This window comes from Enhydra lutris, unplaced genomic scaffold (genome assembly GCF_002288905.1).
Source record: "Enhydra lutris kenyoni isolate GAN:26980312 unplaced genomic scaffold, ASM228890v2 scaffoldscaffold77, whole genome shotgun sequence".
In the NCBI taxonomy this organism is placed as follows: Eukaryota; Metazoa; Chordata; class Mammalia; order Carnivora; family Mustelidae; genus Enhydra; species Enhydra lutris.
This window is the reverse complement of record NW_019154161.1, coordinates 2607358-2627965: the sequence shown is the minus strand read 5'-3', so window position 1 is coordinate 2627965 and position 20608 is coordinate 2607358. Positions and strand designations below refer to the sequence as shown.

The 20608-nt window shown below is 53.9% G+C and overlaps 2 protein-coding genes across 2 annotated transcripts; one reads left to right on the top strand and one right to left on the bottom strand.

The window, feature by feature from the left end:
* Positions 1-1619: 1619 nt before the first annotated feature.
* LOC111160812 (nitric oxide synthase interacting protein) lies at positions 1620-14573 on the bottom strand. Its single transcript, XM_022524167.1, has 9 exons — positions 14527-14573; positions 5383-5453; positions 4704-4809; positions 4344-4425; positions 2713-2872; positions 2504-2622; positions 2153-2340; positions 1922-2030; positions 1620-1726 (listed from the first exon to the last, which is right to left on the bottom strand). Exons 2-9 carry the CDS (start codon positions 5450-5452, stop codon positions 1655-1657), a joined length of 906 nt encoding a protein of 301 aa, XP_022379875.1. The 5' UTR covers position 5453; positions 14527-14573; the 3' UTR covers positions 1620-1654.
* A 791-nt stretch (positions 14574-15364) lies between these two features.
* On the top strand, positions 15365-20490 carry LOC111160823 (proline rich and Gla domain 2). The gene is made up of 7 exons (XM_022524179.1): positions 15365-15518; positions 16198-16295; positions 16492-16673; positions 16820-16859; positions 18789-18924; positions 19800-19946; positions 20239-20490. The coding sequence occupies exons 2-7, from the start codon at positions 16211-16213 to the stop codon at positions 20255-20257; spliced, it is 609 nt and encodes a 202-aa protein (XP_022379887.1). The 5' UTR covers positions 15365-15518; positions 16198-16210; the 3' UTR covers positions 20258-20490.
* Positions 20491-20608: the final 118 nt, after the last annotated feature.

Below are 20608 nucleotides of genomic sequence, written 5' to 3'. Positions count from 1 at the left end.
ATAGGCAGAGAGGCAGGCAGAGAGAGAGGGGGAAGCAGGCTCCCTGCTGAGCAGAGAGCCCAATGCGGGGCTCGATCCCAGGACCCTGGGATCACGACCTGAGCCGAAAGCAGAGGCTTAACCCACTGAGCCACCCAGGTGCCCCAATCACTCCTTGAAGCTTTTATTTGGGGTATGGTCTGAACACACATAAGCAAGACTGGAGTCCCTGAGGGGGCTGAGAGAGAATTGGAAGGACCCAGGGGTGGTTGTGGCTCTTGAGAAAGAGGTTGAGGATTGGGGGCATTTAGGGACCAAGGGGGTGACTTTAAATACTCTGGGTAGAAACTGTTAGGTGGGAGTTTGTTAAGGGGCAGAGGTTTCTGGGGTACCAGTGTGGGATTACCTAGGGGAGGAAGGGCTGGGGTGGGGAGGTCTCCGCAGGTGGCTGACTTCGAAGTGAACTTGGCTTCTGCTACAACTTCGGGCAGACTGCTGACTCTGTGGGCTCTTCTGTGAAATGGGTACAAATGTCCCTCTTCCAGTACCATGGCCAGGACTCAAGAGAACTGTAGATTGACAGGCCCTTGAATGGCAGCTGCAACGTTTCCAGGGATTGGGGTCCCAAGAGTAGGGTGTGAGGCCCCTTAGGGACAAAAGGAAGGTTGTTCTGGAAGTATTTAAGAGAGCAAATTCTGGGTGTGGGGGGCTCCCCAGGGTGCAAGGACGACACCGCCCACCCTCCTGCTACAGCCTTCCTCCACAGCCAAAGGGGCTTCAGCAAAGGGCAGTGAAGGATACTTCCTGGTCCCCTGAATTGGGTCTGGGCATTAGATGAGATCTTTTACTTTTACAGAAGTGAAAAGGTCGAGCTTGTTCACTGAACAGAATGGTATGTGCCCTGAGAGGTCACGTTGGTTGAAAACACTGCGGTGTGTACCCACGTGGAGAAAGATCTGGAAGGATCTGCTCGGGGAGGCAGGAATGTGAAGGCTTTATCTTTCTGATCTCTGCCTGACTCTATGCTCTGCCTCGCACACTGCCCGGGGTTGCTTTTGGGAGCCAATGGTCATTAAACGCAAAGCTCTGAGCCCCTGTGCTCCCAGCCAAGCTAACTGCAGGCGGCCGGCCAGGCGTCACGCTCTGCAGCTTCCTTGCCCTTCCAGGCTGTGCTCCTCACCCCTGCCAGGTCCTGTGCCCCCCGCAGCCTATGCAAGGCTCGGAGGAGGGCCTTCTTCTTGCTCTTGGCCTCTGCAGTCGCGTCAGAGAGGAGGGCTCCCGACTGCCTTTTCTAGACTGGGTCCCAGGGGCTTGCTGTCAGCACACGGCTTTCAGAGAGGCTACCCGGGAGATCTCACCGGCTTCCAGTGTGGCATAAGACAGAACGATGCAGGGGGATTTCTACTTAGCCTGTTCACGTGACGCCTTCGTGCGCTCGCGCTTCGCACTGGGACTTCGGGCCACTCTTACTCAATGTTGATGCCAGGCGTGTGCTTTCACTCCAGGTTTTACTCCTAACGTCAGACCACCTCTAACATAATTAGGCCGCGCCTTCAGATTCTGGTCGCAGCACAGGCTGGAGGGCCGCCCAGAAGGGCCCTAGGGCTCCAGCGCGGCCAAGGAAGGCACCACGAGGCCAATAAGTCCCAGCCCGTTTATTTGGTCTCCCGTGCACTCAGGCCTGCATCACCGGCCTCGACTTCTCAGCCTGCAGCTTCACTCCGGAGCCCGCGAAGCCTGTACCGCCCTGAGGAGGTGGGGACAAGGCCAAGTTGGGGGCAGGTCGGGCTGCAACGGGGTGGGAGAGTCCTAAACCCTATAAGGTAAGGCAGGACCCGGGTGGAAGGGCGCGGGTGGGGCTGTGGAGGAGGCTGGCCTCCCGCGAGGGGCGTGATCCCGGGGAGGAGGGGGCGGGGCCTCGGCGAGCGAGGCCGCGGCTCACCCGTTGCAGCACGATGATGTCGCGGTCTGTCAGCTTCTCCCCATTCACGGGGTCTACCATGTCTTTCCGAATCAGCTTCTCCACGCACTCCAGGGTGACCACAGCCCCACTACGGTGAGCGTGAGGGTGGCGGGCACCGATCAGAGGCCCCGCCCCCAAGGAGAGCCACACCCCCGAGCCCCGTCCCGCCCCAGTCCCAGGATCCTCTCCTGTGTGACTCGCGGGACTCACGAGGGCCGCAGCACGGCGCAAGGCGTGGCGTTGCTCAGACTGTCGCGGGTCACAGCGCACACGTAGCGCTCACTGCGTGTGATGAGCCCCACGCGGTCCACGGAGCTGTCGAGCGGCGTGAAGCGCACAGGGGTCAGGTCCGACATGCGCAGTGGCTTCCCGGACATAGGGCAGGTCACGATGCGCGACTGCGCAGGACAGAAAGGAGGCAGGGTCAGCGGGCAGGGCTGGGGCCAGGTATAGTTAAGGACTGCGGGGAGGGGGGAGGGGGTGTGTGCCAGGCAGGGAAGGGACCCTGGGGGCTTCTGGCCCTCTGGGCCCAAGTGGACACAGGGCGCTGGGGATGCTCACAGGCTTCTCCAGCTTGGTGGCCTTGGCCTCGGGAGTCAGCGACGGGATCCAGAAGCTGGGCAGTGCTTTGTCCTTGTCCTTGCTTGTGGGGCCTGCACTGGACCCAGGTCGGGCATCATCTGCCGGGGGAAACGGGCTGAGCTGCCACACCTGGGGAGGCACCCGGCCCCGAGGGACCCCCATTCACTTGCAAGTCTGCTCCCCCTCACCTGGGCTGTTCCCAGAGGCTGCCTTGGGCGTGAAGGGGTTGAGGGGCCGGCTCACGATGGCGGCCTCCTTCTCCAGGAATCCCCGCACCTGGTCCTGGGCCGCAGCCCGCTGCAGCTCTTTCTGCTCCTCCCGCCGCGCCCCCCGCTGCTTCTCGTAGGCCTGTGGACAGCCAGAAAAAAGTGGACTGTGCGTCTCCCTGCGGGTTGCGAGTCTGATGGTGGCTCTTCCCATTTCACAGGTGGGTAAACTGAGGCCAACAAAGGGGACAATCCTGGTACTGTTCCCAGAGGCTGGTGACTGCCAGGGTGTGAACCTTTATTATGCTGTGATCTATGGTGTGGCTCTGCTGCCCTTGCTTGTCCCTTCCCCTCCTGCAGGGCACAGAGGTCATCTCCCATTTAGCTGGCTTGGGACTCAGTGGCTTCTCTATTCCTGGGGAGCAGAGCGGTCCGCCGCTTGGCAGGAGACAGATGCCCAGACTTAAACCTTGCCTCGGTCACTGATGAGCTCTGTGGCTTCCAGTAAGCGCTGTGACTTCTGGTCTGTTTCGTCTGTAAAATGGGCTAACAACCGCGACCTACCTCGCAGGCTCACCGGGTTATGCAGGATGATTTTTGGAAACGCTTAAAACCTTGCCTGGCACATAGCAAGCGCTCCATAAATGTACCTGTGGGCCACGTTCTATTGTAGAGTGTAGGTACTACAGACCCCGTCCTGCCCTGGAGGTGAGTTCCAGGAGAGTGAGGAGCACTTCACATTCGCGGAGCCTGGGCTGCGCAGGTGGTGTGGGTGTGCGCGTGCGCGGATGCAGGCACGCGGGGCTGAGATCTGAGATTGGCCACCCCGGGTCGGGGAGGAGAGCACTGCAAGTGACTGCTGCTGTGGGGGAGGGGTATCTGGCGTGGTCACCGTGATGAGGGAGAACCCAGGCAGCCACTAGACCAAGCGGAGGATCACGGGCGCCGGGGAAGCCACTCGCTCAAGACAGATGGCTCAGCAAGAATCAGCCCTCCGTGTTTCTGGAGGTCTGGGAAGCCTGGCCGGGAAAGGAGGGCGGCAGGCCAGCTGTGCCTCAAACACAGTGATAAACCGGGTTCTTCCTATCCATGAAAATAGTTCACCCATGGGAAGTGGGCGTGGCTCCAAGTAAAGGCCCTTTAAATTCTGATCTGTGCGGGTCTCCCCCCTGCCCTGCGCTGCCCAATTTGGCCCCATCGGCCCATTTTGGAGCCACTGAAATGAAGGCCCAGAGAGATGAGGTGACATCAATTCTCTCAACAAGCATTCGCAGAGAACCTAGGGCCAGGGGGCGGGCAAGAGATCTGTGGGGGAAGTGGGCACGTGTTGGCCTCAGACAGAATCACAACCCAACAAGTGTCAAGAGAAGCTGTGGCAAAGGCAGACCCTGGGGAGCTCTGCACTAGCAGGTCAGAGGAGGCAACTCCTGGGCTGAACCTGCAGCAGAAGGATTTAAGCAGAAGTGGGAGGGGGTGGTGCACCAGGCTGCGGGAAGAGCGAGGGAAGGTTCAGAGGGAAAAGGAACTCAGAAAGGAAGCCCAGGGTGGTTCTGCTTGTGAGCTCAGCATCAGATCCGCCTGCCCCTCCCCCATCCCACCCCCATCCCCATCACCTTCATCTGCCTGGCGATCTCCTTCTTCTGGTGCAAAATGTACTCCAGGATTGCCTCCCGCTCATACAGGTAGCCATCCGGGCTGTGAGGACAGGACAGGGTGAGAAGTGTTGGCTCCCTGCCCTGAGCACCCATTAACACCTCTTACAGGGAGCAGGTCACTGGGTGCTCGGCGCAGCTCCCTAACCCTAACCCTAAGACATTCATTTCCACACCCCGTGGAACACGTTAGGATCATGCCCGTGTCTTGGATGAGCACAATGAGGCTCTGAGAGGTGAAGGGGCTTGCCCTGGGTGCCCCGGCTATGCGGGCGGCCAGACCCCCGCATGCGGCCCCCTCCATGCAGGTCCCCAGCTCACGTGACGACAGGGTCATGACAGGGCTGCAGAGAGAGGCAGCAGCAGTCAAAGTCCTTGACAGCATCCCGGCTCAGTCGAATGTTCTGGGTCCCGTAGCCCGAGGCCGCTGGGGACAGAGACAGAGGGATGGGGTGCCAGGAGATGTGGCCTTTGCCAAACCCCAAGAGAAAGGCACAGAGAGATCTTGGAGGCAGCAGGGGGTAGGGGGGAGGGGGAGGGGGGGGGGGGGTGGAACCCCTGAGAAACAGTCTGTGTGTCTCTATGCTGGGGATAGGGGTACAACCCACAGGAAGGTGTTGATCTGGAGGGTAAGTGACAGACAGGCAGGCCCTGTCACCGAGGTAGCCAGGTAGAGAGGCTCAAGGCTGACTCCCCTCACCCTCTGCCCCAACTCAAGGCCGTATATCTCTCTAGGCCTCAGTTTCTGCCGCTGGAACACAGCCATGACAACGGCGATTCGATTCCTTCCTCAGTGGGTGGTTGGGAGTCTTAGGTGAGGTCACGTACAGAAGTGCCCGTTACAGGGGTGGGAGGAGAGTACAGGATCACACAGGCTGTTCCTCATAAGTCATGACCATCCGTGGAGGGCGGGGGCAGACATGCCCCGAAGGTACAACCAGAGAGGTAGAGCGGGGATGGTGACTTCAAGAGACATTTGTCCCCCTCCCAAACCCCGTACCTGTGTCCTTCTTCTTCTCATGGTAGGTGTAGACGGCTCCTGCTGTGCAGTTCTTGCCATGCCGTGTCATCCTGAGGGACGGAGGGGACAGTTTCGAGGCTGTGGTGGAGGGAGGTGGGGGCCCTCATAGCTGATCTGCCCCTGCCCCCTCCAGATGGGAAAACTGGGCGTGAGTCAGGGGAGGACATTATTTATTTATTTTAAACAAACTGCTGGAGGGGCTGCAGAACAAGACTTAATGGGCTGTTTCTTCTTTGATCTGCATTTTATTTCTTTAATTCTTTTTAAAGATTTTATTTATTTGATGGAGAGCGTACGAGTGGGGGTAGGAGCAGAGGGAGAAGCGGGCTCCCTGCCTGCCGCGGGGCTCGATCCCAGCACCCTGAGATCATGTCCTGAGCTGAAAGCAGACGTGTGACTGACTGAGCCAGTCAGGTGCCCCCAGGGGAGGACAGTGCTTACGAGGTATCTATACACCCCAGAAAGGAAGACGGCATTTGACTTTGAAAAAGACCCACACTCGGCTTGCAGAAGCAGGCACTGGAGGGTGTGCGCATGTGAGTTACTGCGAGGCAGTAGAAGGAGGGTGATCTGAAATCCAAAAAAAGTTCTAGCGGCAGATGAGGCTGAGTGTGTCTCCTGGCACACATGGGGTAAGTGAGGGGCCTCGGAGAAGCTCCATTCGGGGGTGGGGAGTGTGTGCGCGCTTTGTGGGTTCCCACAGGCTCACACCACTGAGTGCTGTCCTCTTTCTCCGGGGTGGGCGAGAGCCTCTGTAAGCAGAGGTGAAATCCGCATTCTGCTCAGACTGTTGTCTAACGTTACCAACTGCACCGGAAAAAATTCACATCATTGAAACGACCCTCCTAGCAGGGCTGACTGCGCACTGCGGCGGGGACCGTGGACAGGGTCAGCCGCCCAGAACACAGGCTGGTGTTTGGAACGTTAGCAAAGGAAGCGCGGGCGACTCTCTACTTGGGTGACGTGCCCCAAAGACATCGTCAGAGACATCTGCGAGGGAGCATGCCCACAGACGTCCACAGCAGTGTCATTTGCACCAGAGGGGACTCAAAGGCAAATGGACCTCCCTCCCTGGGAGAATGGGTGCTGATGGGCCCCCCCCTGGAGACCACGCAGCTGGTGGGATGCAACCCGCTGGACGTGTGCGAGGCATCGTGGGTGGATGTTAGGGCAATACTGGGTATGAAAAGTAAGGGGAAAAAAGTAAGAAATGAAACAGGATTGCTGCCAGTCTACACGTGCCCAAGGTGGTACTTTTTTTTTTTAAGATTTTATTTATTCATTTGACACACAGAGAGAGAATGAGAGAGAGCACAAGCGGGGGAAACTGCAGAAGGAGAGGGAGAAGCAGACTTCCTGCTGAGCAGGGAGCCCAACGAGGGGCTCGATCCCAGGGTCCTGGGATCATGACCTGAGCTGAAGGCAAATGTTAACCGACTGGGCCACCCAGGCACCCCAAGGACAGTACATCTTAAAGAAGACCATACAAAGGAGGGTACACACTGTGCAGACGGGGTAGGGACCGACTAGGGGCTTCAGGTTATAGGGATCAAGGATTGGGCAAGATGACCTCGAGTCCAGGGTTGGCCATTTCCTTTCCCTGAGCCTTGGCTTAATTTGGCAAAAAGTGGGAATAACCGCGGGATCTCGCTGACAGGACCGGACTGCCGTGAGAACTGCGTGAGTTGCTCCGAACCCGGCACACAGCGGGTGTTGGGGAAATATTCTCTCCAGCTCTCTGGCTGCAAGAAAGATCCAGAAGGCCAGCGTGGGGGTGGGGGTGGGGGCGTAACCGCGGGCTCCCAGAATGCAAAAAGCAGCTCTGTCTTTACGCCCCTCTTCTGGCTGCCTTCGGAAACTTGGCTTTCACATTCAGAACTTGAACCGCAAACCTCTCTTTGAGCCGTGGATCTCGCTCTCCCCCTACCGGCTGGCGTCTGCCCTCAGGACTAATTTCTGGTCTTCGGTAGAGGGACAGAATAAACGCATTGACCTTCCGGACGCAGTCTGATGCGTTCTGACAAATGTATCTGCCCTCGTGGCCACCACCCCAGCGGCAGTCACAGTGCTGGCTGCTGGAGTTAACCTCGGTGAAATACACCAGTGTGACCCACAGACCCTCCTCTGACCTTCCCTCTTCCCCCAAGCTTTTGAGCAAGTGTCCAGCACCTGCTGTCTCCCCTGGCTCCCCTGCCACCCGCTCCTCCCCGGGCCCTCCGGCTTCCGCCCCAGCCCCCCACTCCCCTACTGCCACTCCCGAAGGTCGCGCTGACCTCCTCCTGGACAAATTCTCCGCTCTATTCTTAGTCGTCAACTGCCTTGACCCTCTGCAGTATTTGGCACTGGGATGCTTGTCTTGTGGCCAAACAACTGGGGCTTCTACGCTCTTCAGCTTCATGGCCAGGGACACTTTCCCTCCAAGAGTGAGAGAAGCAGCTACGGAGGGAGCATCTCTTTTCTTTTTCTTTCTTTTTTTTTAAAATTGGTCCGGCAATGATAGCAACAGTCTCTGACTGTTGGTCCGGGGACCCTGGTGGGGGGTTCCCTAAGATGCTTTCAGGGCGTCCACAAACTATATCCATAATAATACTAAAATGTGTTTGCCTTTGTGACTCTTATTCTCTCACAAGGGTACCATGGAGTTTTCTGGAGACTGTGTGACATGAGGATGCACTGCTCTGACCACTAACTGAATATGTGCTTTCGTGTCCTTGGGTTTAAAAAAATTTTTTTTAAAGATTTTATTTATTTATTTGACAGAGAGACGAAGAGAGAGGGAACACAAGCAGGGGGAATGGGAGAAGGAGAAGCAGGCTTCTCACGGAGCAGGGAGCCTGACGCAGGGCTGGATCCCAGGACCCTGGGATCATGACCTGAGCTGAAGGCAGAGGCTTAACTGACTGAGCCACCCAAGCGCCCCCTAAAAGATTTTTATTTTTAAGGACTCCCAATGTGGGGCTTAGACCCACAACCCCAAGATCAAGAGTCGCACGCTCTACCGCCTGAACTAGCCAGGCACCCCATGAATATACTACTTTCAATGGATGAATTTTGTGTTACGGGAATTATAACTCAAAAACAAAAAATTTTTTAGCATCAGTTTTAATTTCTGATACAGCAAATATTGATAGGTAGCGCTCACAAAAACGGAAGTTCTCGGGAGTCCTCAATGACTTTTAAGACATTGAGACCAAAGAGTTTAAGAACCGCTGGCCAAGGGTTGAAGGGCTGCCAGGTGGCAGGGCCAGGATTTCTCTGGAAGTTGAGCTCTCCACCCACCGCTCTGTACTGTCTCCTCATTAAGGCCAATTCCAAAATAGAAAATGGAACTACTGCCATCTGCTGTCACTGGTGTTTCAGAGAGGAACTATCCAAAACGACAGCCCGCTTTCCCGGGCAGAAGACAGGCTCCCGGGATCCCCCAGCTAGGAACCCACGGAGCCAGGATTTGAACCCAGGCAAGCAGGCTGTGGGGCCGCCTTCTTGACCACGTGGCAGCTGTCAGTCCTCCCAGGAAGGGAGTACGGGCCAACCCGTTCCCCTTTGTACGGAGGCTTCACCCTCCGGAGCGCATTTTTGTCTTTCAGGCTGTTTCAGTGCAGACACGAAATTTTCACCAGAAACCCGTGACCTCCATTTAGGTTTTGGGATTTCCCGCTGCAAAGGTACATTCGTATATCCCCTTTGTTCCAAGCACACTTAAAAGCTTTCCAATAACTGAATCAAATGTTGGTGCAACAATTTAAATGAATGAAAATGAGGGGCCCCTGGGTGGCTCAGTCAGTTGGGCGGCTGCCTTTGGCTCTGTTCATGATCCCATGGATCCTGGGATGGATGCCCGTGTCAGGCTTCCTGCTCGGCAGGGAGTCTGCTTCTCCCTCTTCCTGCCCCACCCCCAGTCCTCAGATGAATAAATAAAATCTTAAAAAACCTAAACTGAAATTAAAGAACTAGAAAATCCAGTCCCTCAGTCAAACTAGCCACTGATCCAAGTGCTTTCCAGGATCCTGCTCGAACAGCACCGTGCTGAGACAGGATCTTAAAAAACCGTGGCCACAGTACCACTGACCCACTGATGATTCCGTAACATCTACTACCTATCTGGTGTTCAAATCACTGCTTCTCTCCCAGCTATCTTTTTCTGCAGTTGGTTTGCTTGAATCCTGAGCCAGGGGTCCTTAACCTTTTTGGTGGGGCCGGTGATCCCTTCGAGAACCTAGAGAATGCTCCACACCCGCTCCCGAAAATGGCATGTGTCTGGCCATTCCAGAGGTGTGGAGGCTTCTGTGTTAAAGGAAAACCAAGGGCACCTGCGTAGCTCAGTGGGTTAAGCCTCTGCCTTCTTCGGCTTGGGTCATGATCTCAGGGTCCTGGGATGGAGTCCCGCATGGGGTTCTCTGCTCAGCAGGGAGCCCGCTTCTCCCTCTCTCTCTGCCTGCCTCTCTGCCTATTTGTGATCTCTGTGTCAAATAAAGAAATAAAATATTAAAAAATAAATAGGTAGGGGCGCCTGGGTGGCTCAGTGGGTTCAAGTCTCTGCCTTCAGCTCAGGTCATGATCCCAGGGTCCTGGGATCGAGCCCCACATTGGGCTCTCTGCTCCGCGGGGAGCCTGCTTCCCCCTCTCTCTCTGCCTGCCTCTCTGCCTACTTGTGATCTCTGTCTATCAAATAAATAAATAAAATCTTTAATAAATAAATAAATAAATAAAGGAAAACCAAGAAGCTAATTACACTCAAGGAAATTGAAGACAGAAATAGGACACGATGTAAGCAGTACAGAGAGAGTTCCCTAAGGGCAAAAGTTAGCATGTGAGACTCTCTATTAATAATGGCTAATGTTGGGACGCCTGGGTGGCTCAGTTGGTTGGACGACTGCCTTCGGCTCAGGTCATGATCCCAGAGTCCTGGGATCGAGTCCCGCATCGGGCTCCCGGCTCCATGGGGAGTCTGCTTCTCCCTCTGACCTTCTCCTCACTCATGCTCTCTCTCACTGTCTCTCTCTCAAATAAATAAATAAAATCTTAAAAAAAAAAAAATAATGGCTAATGTTTAGGGGTGCCTGGGGGGGCTCAGTCGGTTAAGCATCTGCCTTGGGCTCTGGTCTTGATCCCAGGGTCCTGGAAGCAAGCCCCACATCGGACCCCCCTGCTCAGTAAGGAGCCTGCTTCTCCCTCTCCCCCCTGCTTGTGCTCTGTCTCTCTCTCTCTAACAAATAAAATCTTTTTAAAAAATAATGGCTGATGTTTAAAAAAAACAAACAAGGCTGATGTTTATTTCAGAGGTTCAGTGAACCTGGCCCTGTTCTAAACATTTTACACGTATTAACTTCACCGAATCCCACAACCACACAAGCAACCAAACAAGGACAAGGCTCAGAGAAGGTACTCAACCCGCACCTGATGTCTGACCAGGCACCTGAGTCCGTGGCCTTGACCATCAGCCTGAGGCACTGGGTCTGACTCTCAGTGTGGAGTGGGACAGCTAGCTTATGCCTCGTTGCTCCCCTGGAAATTCTGTCCCCTTTTTCCTCCTAGACTCCATTGAGCAGCTGTGGGAAGCTTGTCTCTCCAGGCTGAACTAGGTGATCCTTGTGCTCTGATAATGCCCGGAGTTACCTCCAATAGAGCGGCTATCTCTTCGTATTTCTCCCTCCAGACTAGGAGCCCCTGGGAAGGATGGGCCTGGAAAGGACTCTCGTCTGGGTCCCGGCACTGCCTGGCACCTGGGAGGGCTCTCACAGGTTGTGGTAGGATCCGTTAGCTGCTATCGACTCTTGATCTCAGGGTCATGGGTTTGGGCCCTGTGTTGGGCTCTGTGCTGGGCATGAAGCCTACTTTAAAAAAAAAAAAAAATCAGGGGTGACTGGGTGGCTCAGTTGGTTAAGCATCTGCCTTTGGCTCAGGTCATGATCCCAGGATCCTCTGCTCAGTGGGGAGCCTGCTTCTCCCTCCCCCTCTGCCATTCCCCCTGCTTGTGCTCGCTTTCTCTCCCTCTCTGTCTGTCAAATAAATAAATAAAATCCTTTTAAAAATTATTTATTTATTTGAGAGAGAGAGAGAGAGAGAGCAGGAGGAGGGGGAGGAGTGGAGGGAGAGGGAGAAGCAGACTCCCCACACAGCAGGGAGCCCGACGTGGGTGGGGCTTGATCCTCTGGGATCAAGACCTGAGCCAAACGCAGACACTCAACCGACTGACTGAGCCACCCAGGCGTCCCTAAAAAGAAAATCTTTAAAAACAAATAAATAAGGGACATCTGGGTGGCTCAGTCAGTAAGCAGCTGCCTTTGGCTCAGGTCACGATCCCAGCGTCCTGGGATCGAGCCTGGCATCGGGCTCCTTGCTGGGGGGGGGGGGCCGGTGGGCCCTGCTTCTCCCTCTGCCTCTGCCTGCCTGTGCTCTCGCGCTCTCTCTCTCTGTGACAAATAAATAAAGAAAATATTTTTAAAAAATAAAATAAAAACAAATAAGTAAATAAAATAAAACTGGAGAGGCACCTAGGTGGCTTAGTGGGTTAAGCCACTGCCTTTGGCTCAGGTCATGATCTCAGGGTCCTGGGATGGAGTCCCACATCGGGCTCTCTGCTCAGTGGAGAGCCTGCTTCCCCCCTCTCTCTCTGCCTGCCTCTCTGCCTACTTGTGATCTCTTTGTCAAATAAATAAATAAAATCTTTTCAAAAATAAATAAATAAAATAAAACTGGGTAAAGGATCAGAATAAACATTTTCTCCAATGAAGACAGACAAATGGCCAATAAGCACATAAAAAAATCCCACCTCATTACTTATTAAGGGAACACAACAGAAAAACCATAATGAGACACCAGTTCATGCCCAGTAGTGGAATTTCAAACAAAAGGTCAGAGAACCACAAGTGTAGAGAAACTGGAACCCTCATGCACCAATAGTGGGAATGGAAGCTGGGGCAGCCACTTTGGAAAAGTCTGGAGGTTCCTCAAAAGCTGAAACATAGAGTTACCGTTTCATGCGGCATTTCCACTTTCAAGGGAAATGAAAACATGTCCACCCAAAAACTTGGACACAAACGTTCGTAGTATTCAGAAGAGCCAAAAAGTGGAAACAACGCAAGTGTCCATCAACTGATGAATGAATGAACTATGGTATAACTTAGACTAAGGAACAGTATTCTGCCATAAAAAGAAAGTATTGATACATGCTACAGAATTAACCTTGAATTTAACCTTGAACCTGCATTAACCTTGAAAACATGATGCTGAATGGAAAAAAAAAAAAAGAAGTTAAAAAAAAAATCCATTTATGTAACCTGTCCAGATTGGGTATATCCACAGCAAGAGGAAATAGAGTAGGAGATATTAGTGCTGGGTGGAGGGGAGAGTTGGTGGGTATGACAGATCACGGGTATTGAGTTTCTTTTTGGAGTGACGAAAATGTTCCAAAACTGACTGTGGTGATGGCTGCCCGGCTCTCTGTATATCCTAAAGACCACTGAGGGGCACCTGGCTGGCTTAGTCAGCAGAGCATGGTGACCCTTGATGCCTGCATCATGAGATCAAACCCTACCTCGGATGTGGAATTTACATAAAAAGCAAAATGACCAAACAAATAAAACCACAAAAAAAAACCCACCACCCCACTGAATTGTATACTTTTTTTTTTTTTTAAGTAATCTCCATACCCAAGGTGGGGCTAGAACGTACGGCCTCGAGATCAAGAGTTGCACACTCCTCCAACTGAGTCAGCCAGGCACCCCTGAATTGCAGAGTTTAAATGGGTGAACTATATAAATAAAACTGATTTTTATTTAAAAAAAAAAAAAAAGGTAAGTCAGCAGAATTTGGGTTTGGCCTGTTGACCCCTGGCATGGAGATCATAAGTAAAATGAGATTACAAGGAAAAAGACAAATTCATATCCAGAAGGGGTGATCAAGAGAGTAAGTGATCCAGTTTTTTTTATAAATCAATTATGCCAAGAAGAAAAAAGGGTGGGATGGAGGGGACTGTTCTAAATTAAGAGGAATTTGAGAAACATAACAGCAATAACTTGACTAGATTTTGATTCAAACAAATAAAACTTTTTAAAAAGGCATTTTTGGCCCACAAGATTTGATTATTGACCAAGTAATAGGTCATATTCTAGAATTTTTGCGTTTGGAAAGTGTGATGATGGTATTGCGGTCATGTCAATGTCCCGTTTTTACACATGCATCTTAAAAGTTTTAGGGATAATATAACACGATGGATAGGATTTGACTTACATATTTAATTAAAACAGTATGTCAAGCCAGTATGGCAAAAAGATTACTAATCGGTAAATCCGGGTGGTACGGATACTTACATCATTCCTTCACTTTTATGTAAGTTTGAACAGTTTCTTTCTTTTTTTTTTTTTTTTATTTAACAGAAAGCGGGGGGCGGCGCGCACAAGCAGGTGCAGTGGCAGGCAGAGGGCGGGGGAGACGCAGACTCCGCGCTAAGCGGGGAGCACTACCCGGGGCTCGATTTAAGGACCCTGAGATCATGACCTGAGCGGAAGACAGAGGCTTAAACGACTGAGCCACTCAGGCGCCCCAAGTTTGAACATTTTCATAACAGAACGTTAAAGTAAAAACGCTTTGAGGTCCAAGTTCACACCGACTCAACAGCACCGTCGGGAGCCCAGGTCGGCCGGACCCCAGAACTCCACGGACGAAAAGGTTAAACCCTACACCAAGTAAGAGAAAGCACAGGCTGTCGAAAAGGTGCAAAGGCGGCGGCCCGTGGGGGCACAATCTTCTCGCCCTCCCTGTCACAGTCTGGGAAACTGAGGCAGGTACGGGATCCGTCTTCCTCAACTCCCACTCCTTAGGAACCCCCCCTCCCATACAACCAAGAGTCCCAGCCTCCCCTTCCCCTGGGACCCCCGGCCCACCGCCATCTACCGTGGAATACCAACTCTCAGCTGAACTGGCGGATGGAGGCTTGGCTACCTCCAGGGGTTCCTGGGAGATGTAGTTCAGCTTCAAACTTGGAGGCCTGGAGGGCTCTATTCATGATTGACAGGGAGTCGGGAATTCGAAATCCTATCGCTTTCTCCCTCAGGACCCCAGAAGTCCAGCCCGCGGGAAGGCGATCGCAGCAACACTATCCCGCCACCGCCTGGAACTCACCTTACAAACGACTCCTCGTTCCTTCGTTGCTCCTTCAACTGTGCCCCTACACCGGAAAGGAGGGCTGTTTTCCCCGCTCCGCTTCTCCCACTTCCTCCCGGGGGGGAAAAAAAAAAAAAAAAAAAAAAAGACCGGAAGTACAGTTGCCCCGAGTTACCTCGTCTGACTTGGTAAATCCTCCGTCCTTCTTTCCCTCCCTCCGGAAACGGGAGTAGCAACCTGAAGGTTCCGGGTTAGTGCAACAGGCGTGAATATGGGGCGCGCTTAGTATACACTAGGCATTTCCCCGGGCGGGTGGTTATCCTGCTTAGGCCCAGGCTTTGTGTCTCTCCAAGTCCGAATTTAAGGATTAACCACTTCGTCCAGAGATTGGGAAATTCATTCCCCCAAGTGTATCAAACACTTGCGACATGTTGAGAGACAATTGAGAAGGGACAGTTCTTCTGTTCCCAGTTTATAAGGAGAGCAGTTGAGAAATCAGAAGTCAAACCCTTCAAATCACCTCAGGAAATAGGAACTGACTACAGCATCGCCCATCTACCCCCAGGTACCAAGGCATACTTACATTTCCCGCCAGTTTTTAGCTATCTAGCTATCTGGAGACCTCGATATTTATTTCCTAGCTCACCCAGGGAAACTTCCATCTCAGAGAGACCAAAAAGGGAAGAGGTACATACCCAATCCCCTATGTGCCTCCCCTAAGTGCCTCCACGGTGTCGGAGACCCTGGCTTCCCTCAGGACTCTCTGGACCTTGGGCCCTTCCTCCTAAGGTCCCTTTAAATACTTTGTCCCTTACCTGAGTCCCGCCCAGGGCAGGTAATCACAAACCCCGCCCCTCTGCCAGAAACCGGGATCGTGTGGATTCCCGGGAGAGGGGTACCCCTCCTACCTCTCCCCTCCCCTCTCCCCTGTCCCTCATTCACAGCTGGCCGCAGCTGGCGGAGGAAGCCCCGATTAAAAAGGAAGGGAAAGCGCTCACAAGTCTGGGCAGGTAAGTGAATGTCCCCTGGAGGCAGAACCTGGCTTGGGGACTCTGGCTTCTTGGCTCCCTGCCCAGCTGGGACTCAGAAGTTCCCGTCCGCCAGCCCCAGAAGTCCAGGACCTCCACTCCCTTCTCCCCTTGGACCCAAGAATATAGGCTCTTTGCCTCTCCTGCTCTTGTCTCTCCTGTAATCTTTCATCTTTTGGAGGTGGATGTGGCAATGGGCACAGGGAGAGGCAAGTGTAGGTGGAAATTACTAGGAAGAAAGGAATCCTGATCACCGATGGACATGTTTATGGGCACCTACTATGTGCCAAGATTCGTGCTGGGTGCCGCAGACATGGTAGAGGAAAAATACGAGCTCCCTGCCCCAGTCTCGGGAGGCACGCTTCTTTCGCTCAAATCCTGCTTCTGAATCTGGCAAAATCATATGACCTTGGGCAATTCTTTTACCTCTCTGTGCCTCATGTTCCTCATCTGTAAAATGGGGATAATAATAGCATGGCTGTGAAAATTAAATTGAGTTGCTACAGGGAAACTACCTTGAACAGTAGCTCAGTGACCTGGCCCAGAATACAGGCTACATGAGTGTCTGCTATGACTATTATCACGGACCATAGCGTCCAGTCGGGAGGACCTTGCCTCATTCCCCAGGGGCTGAGGCACTTGATACTGCTCCTGGTTTCAGGTGTTCATAAAATATGAGGGGCTACCCCTCTCTGCTACTGCTGTACCTGGGACTGACCACCTGCTCAGACACCTCACCTGGTGGGGAGCAAGACCAAGGTGAGTGTTTATGGGATGAGCTGGTGTCCAGGCACAGCCCCCCCCCCCCCCAGTCCACCTTCCCTGGACTCAGGAACCCTTGCCTCTAGTCCTCTTCTCTGCCAGGACTCCACAGTTCTCAGTTCCCTTAGGCCCGGGTTCCTCCATGTCCCCAGTCTTAGGAACTCTCCATTTTTCTGTCCTTCATGTCCTTTAGGTCCAGGAGTCTTCCGGGACTCCCCAGAGGCCCAGAGCTTTCTAGGAAGCCATAGACGGATTCCACGAGCCAATCACTGGGACCTGGAGCTGCTCACGCCAGGAAACCTGGAACGGGAGTGTTATGAGGAGCGATGTTCCTGGGAGGAGGCGAGGGAGTGTTTTGAGGACAATACTCTGACTGTGAGAGCCTCTCCAGGCCCTGGGATGTTCTGGCCCACAATTCCCTCTACCCGGGGTCTCAGAAATCAGGGTGGGCTGGTGCGGGGGGTATGGAAGCTCCCATTGACATGCTGTCTTTCCATCTGCTCGACTTCCATCCTTTCAAGGAGCGCTTTTGGGAGAGCTACATCTACAATGGCAAACGAGGTGAGTGAAAGGGAGGGAGGTGTGTGGGGGGGTAGCTCTCGTTCTGGGCAGCTAAGGCAGCCCTTTCTCCTGGAGGTTGATCCAACATCCCCGACCCCAAATTTGCCTCCTCCAAATCCCATGCTCCCTGAGTATGCTGGAGGTGGTTATTAGAAGAGGCCCCTCCTTTGAGACTAGAGTCCCTGCCTGAGGAGCCCACCACACCTCATTTGGAGGGAGTCTTCTGTCTCTAGGAAGAAGGAAGTACAGGTGGAGAGGGGTTACAGCCCTGGGGCCTGTGAGGCCTCGGGCTCAGAGGCCGACCCACCTGAGCTCCGCTTTGGAATCCAGAGCCCAGCCCCTTCTGCAGCTTGGTTGCTAGGGGGACTGCTCCCTAGCAACGGGGCCTGGCCAGGCCAGGCCAGGTGGTGGAAGCCTGTGCTTCCTCACCTGCCCAGGCTGTCCACCCCCACCCCTTCCTGTGAGTTCTAAGGCCCCACCATGGCCGCAGTCTTGTTGCTAAGGGGGGACTGCTCCTTAGCAACCAGGCCTGGCCAGGCCGGACCAAGGAAGCCCGCAGCACTCACTACCTGGCTGGCTTCCCCTCCCCCACAGCCCCATCCCAGCCTTGGCCTGGTTACCAGAGAGGCCTCCCTAGCAACCACACCTAGCCAGGCTCAGGACCCAATACCCACTGCCCAGGGAGGAACCCCCTGCCTGTACCAGATGCACCCCCCCTCTTCTGGTGGTCTGGTTGCTAGGGGTGGATGCCCCTTAGCAACAAGCCCTAGGTCTGGGCGGGAGTCCTCACACTGGAGCCTGGTTGCTAGGGGAGGTGACTACCTCACTGCAGGCCTAGTGAGGCCTGGTGGCTCCTTGAATCCACCTGGAACATGTCAGAATCCGGAGGGCCTGCCTTCTCAGTGTAGCTCTTTGCTAAGGGGGCTAAAATCCTGGGGTTTACCATTTGACCAAAGCTCCCAACCCAGTGCTAGAGGAAGTGTCCCCAGCTGCAAGACCCCGGAGGGCCTCATCAAGCTGGAGTTATCCCTGTGTCTGCTTCCCCTCAGACACGTGGCCTGGGATGGCTAAAGGCCTAGGGTCCTAGCAAAAGGTTCACCTGAGTTCTAGACACCCTCAAAACTATTATTGGGGTGGGGGAAGGTCCCGAAATTCCTGCACTGATAAATGAAGTTTTCATAGCTTCTGGTCAGTTCAGAAACCTTCCTGTGATTCTGCCCTTTCTTCAGTGTTGAGGTCTTGGCCCCCTGTGGCCTGGGTGTGGTAAAGGGACTATGTTCCTGAGGGGGGAGGGGTGCCAGATAAAACACAGGACCCCCCCCCATCGGTTAAATTTGAATTTCAAATACACACAAATAAATTTTTTTAGTATATTCTAAATACTCCAAGGGACATACACTAAAAAAAAAATTCATTTTGTATCTAAAATGAATGTTTAATTGGGTATCATATATTATTATTTGCTAAATCTGGTGATGCTCAGAGTGGGCATTTGCTAAATCTGGTAATCTCCAGTTGCCTGCTTGAGCTCCCCACCCCCACCTTCAGTGTGTCCATTGCCCTCTTAGCAGATGGGTTTTGTTTGGGGGGACTTGAACCACGCTGTGTCCAGGGAGGGGCCTCTGTCACCATGGGGATCCCACTGCCATATTTTTTTAGCCCTAGATGGAGTTATCCTAGATCCTTTATGTGTTTGAGCTCAATGAATTTCCACAATGCATGGGGAAGGAGTTATTGTTCCCATTTTACAGAGCAGCAAACCGAGGCTTAGAGAACCAAATGTGTTGAGTTGCTTGGAGTCACACACCTAGGAAGTGGCCCCGGTTCTGCGTTGCTTCTTGGTCTGTACTCCTGCCTCAGGGGAAAGTATTGGGTTATTGCGGTAAGTGATAGCTCCTGACACAGTGTCGCCCCCCACCTCCATTTCAGGGCGTGGACCAGTGGACGTAGCAGGCCTGGTGGTCGGGCTGACGTCTGGGATCCTGCTCATTGTCCTGGCCAGCTTGGGAGCCTTTTGGTATCTGCATTGCCGACCAGGCAGAGGCCAGCAGTCCTGTCCTCAAGAGTAAGGGGCATTCAGAGAGAAGGGGCCCAAAGGCTGGAAAGCAGGGTGAACAGGAAGGAGGAAGGGTGGACCTCAGGAGACAAGTCAGGGATTGAGACAGGTGGGCGCTGAGGAAGGATCTGAGGAGACCATCAGGTGGAGAGTCAGACCGTGAGGCTGTGTGTGGATGAGTATTGTCGTTTGTCTGTCTGACTATAACCACAGTACCTTGTACACAGTAGGAGCTCGATCAGCATTTGCTGCCTGTCTCCATGGTACTGGGTTTTGCGTGATTATTACTGTGTGTATTGTATCTGATGAGGCTGCAGCGTGGGGTCTCTGGGTGTCCGTGACATGTCAGTTTCTCTGGTGACAGGCTGTAGCACACGTGTGTGTGTGTGTGTGCGCGCACACCTTATGAGTTGTCTAGGTATGTGGTTCTCAGTGGCAGGGTCCAAGAAAGTGCTCGAGTGTCAGTCTGGAAAGTATGGCCGGTCTGGGGATTTTTCAGAAGAGTTTATTGTTAAGAGCGGCACTGGGAAATTTGTGAGTGGGTGTCTCTCTGTGTTGTGTTGGCTTCTGTATGTGTCTGCCTGTCTCTCTGAGGGGCTGTCTTTTTCTCCATTGCTCTCCCTGTAGCTGTAACGCATGTGTGTCTGTGAATAAGAGTGTGTCTCAGCAGTTGATTTCTGTCTCTGCCTGTCTCTGTTCGTCTGCCTGTCATTCTGAGTGGAGGGTCAGGCTGAAGGTGACCTTCTTTCTCCCTGCTCTTTCTCCCTTCCACTTGTGTCCCCCTGCCACCCTCAGAGTCTCTATGTCCCTAGGTCTTCCCACCTGCCCTCTCCCAAGTCCATCCTGTAGGTTTCCCCTGCTAACGGTGTACTTTCTGTCCACAGAGCTGAGCTCATTAATCCCCTGAGTCCCCCGGGCGACCTAGGCCCGCCGACGCCCCTGCCTCCACCCCCACCCCCAGGCCTCCCCACCTACGAGCAGGCGCTGGCGGCCTCTGGGGTGCATGATGCACCTCCGCCCCCCTACACCAGGTACTGGGCTGGGCTTCTCCCCGGGGGTGGGGCGCGGAGGGGAGGATGCAGCGGGAGGAGGGGCGTGGTCTCAGGGGCGGGACTTGGAATTTCGAGCTTATTATCCGGGGCGAGGCTTGGAGCGTGGGGGCGTGGTCCAGTGTTGTCTGTGTGGAGCTTTACGGGAGGGTGGGTCTTGTGCCCAGAGGGTCTGCGATTGGCTGAGACGCCCGCGGGCGGGTCGGAGTGGTCTTGGTTCAGGGGGGAAAAACAGCCGGGTCTTTGACTCCCCGTTGTGCCCCTCCCCTTGCAGCCTCAGGAGGCCTCGGTGAGGAGCTGTTTCGGAGCCGAAGTTCCCCAGATTCACAGCGGATTTCAGAGCCCCCATGCCTCTTAAACTACGTAGCTGAGATCGGGGAGTGATGGGAGTAGGGGTCGTCCGGCCCGAGGCCTACCCTGGCACACGTGTTTCCGCCGAGTACGGATACGCGCACATCCCCGGCCAACGTGTACCCTCGTCCCGGCTACTCGCGGGCCCCCAGCCTTTTCTGACTGGGAGGAGGGGTACCGCCAGTCCTACCCCCCGGGTAGGCGTCCGTGGAAACTCGGACCCCGGCGCGTAGGCCGGGTATACCCACTCGCGTGAGTGAGCAGGTGTGACAAGGCCATCGCCTTACAGTGCT

Coding starts and splice junctions, on each gene's coding strand:
- LOC111160812 (XM_022524167.1), bottom strand. CDS start 5,452: ATGACACGGCATGGCAAGAACTGCACAGCAGGAGCCGTCTACACCTAC. Junction 4,426..4,703: donor TGTCATGACCCTGTCGTCAC/GTGAGCTGGGGA, acceptor CTGTCCTCACAG/CCCGGATGGCTACCTGTATG. Junction 2,623..2,712: donor AGCCTCTGGGAACAGCCCAG/GTGAGGGGGAGC, acceptor TTCCCCCGGCAG/ATGATGCCCGACCTGGGTCC.
- LOC111160823 (XM_022524179.1), top strand. CDS start 16,211: ATGAGGGGCTACCCCTCTCTGCTACTGCTGTACCTGGGACTGACCACC. Junction 16,674..16,819: donor TTGAGGACAATACTCTGACT/GTGAGAGCCTCT, acceptor CATCCTTTCAAG/GAGCGCTTTTGGGAGAGCTA. Junction 16,860..18,788: donor CATCTACAATGGCAAACGAG/GTGAGTGAAAGG, acceptor CCTCCATTTCAG/GGCGTGGACCAGTGGACGTA.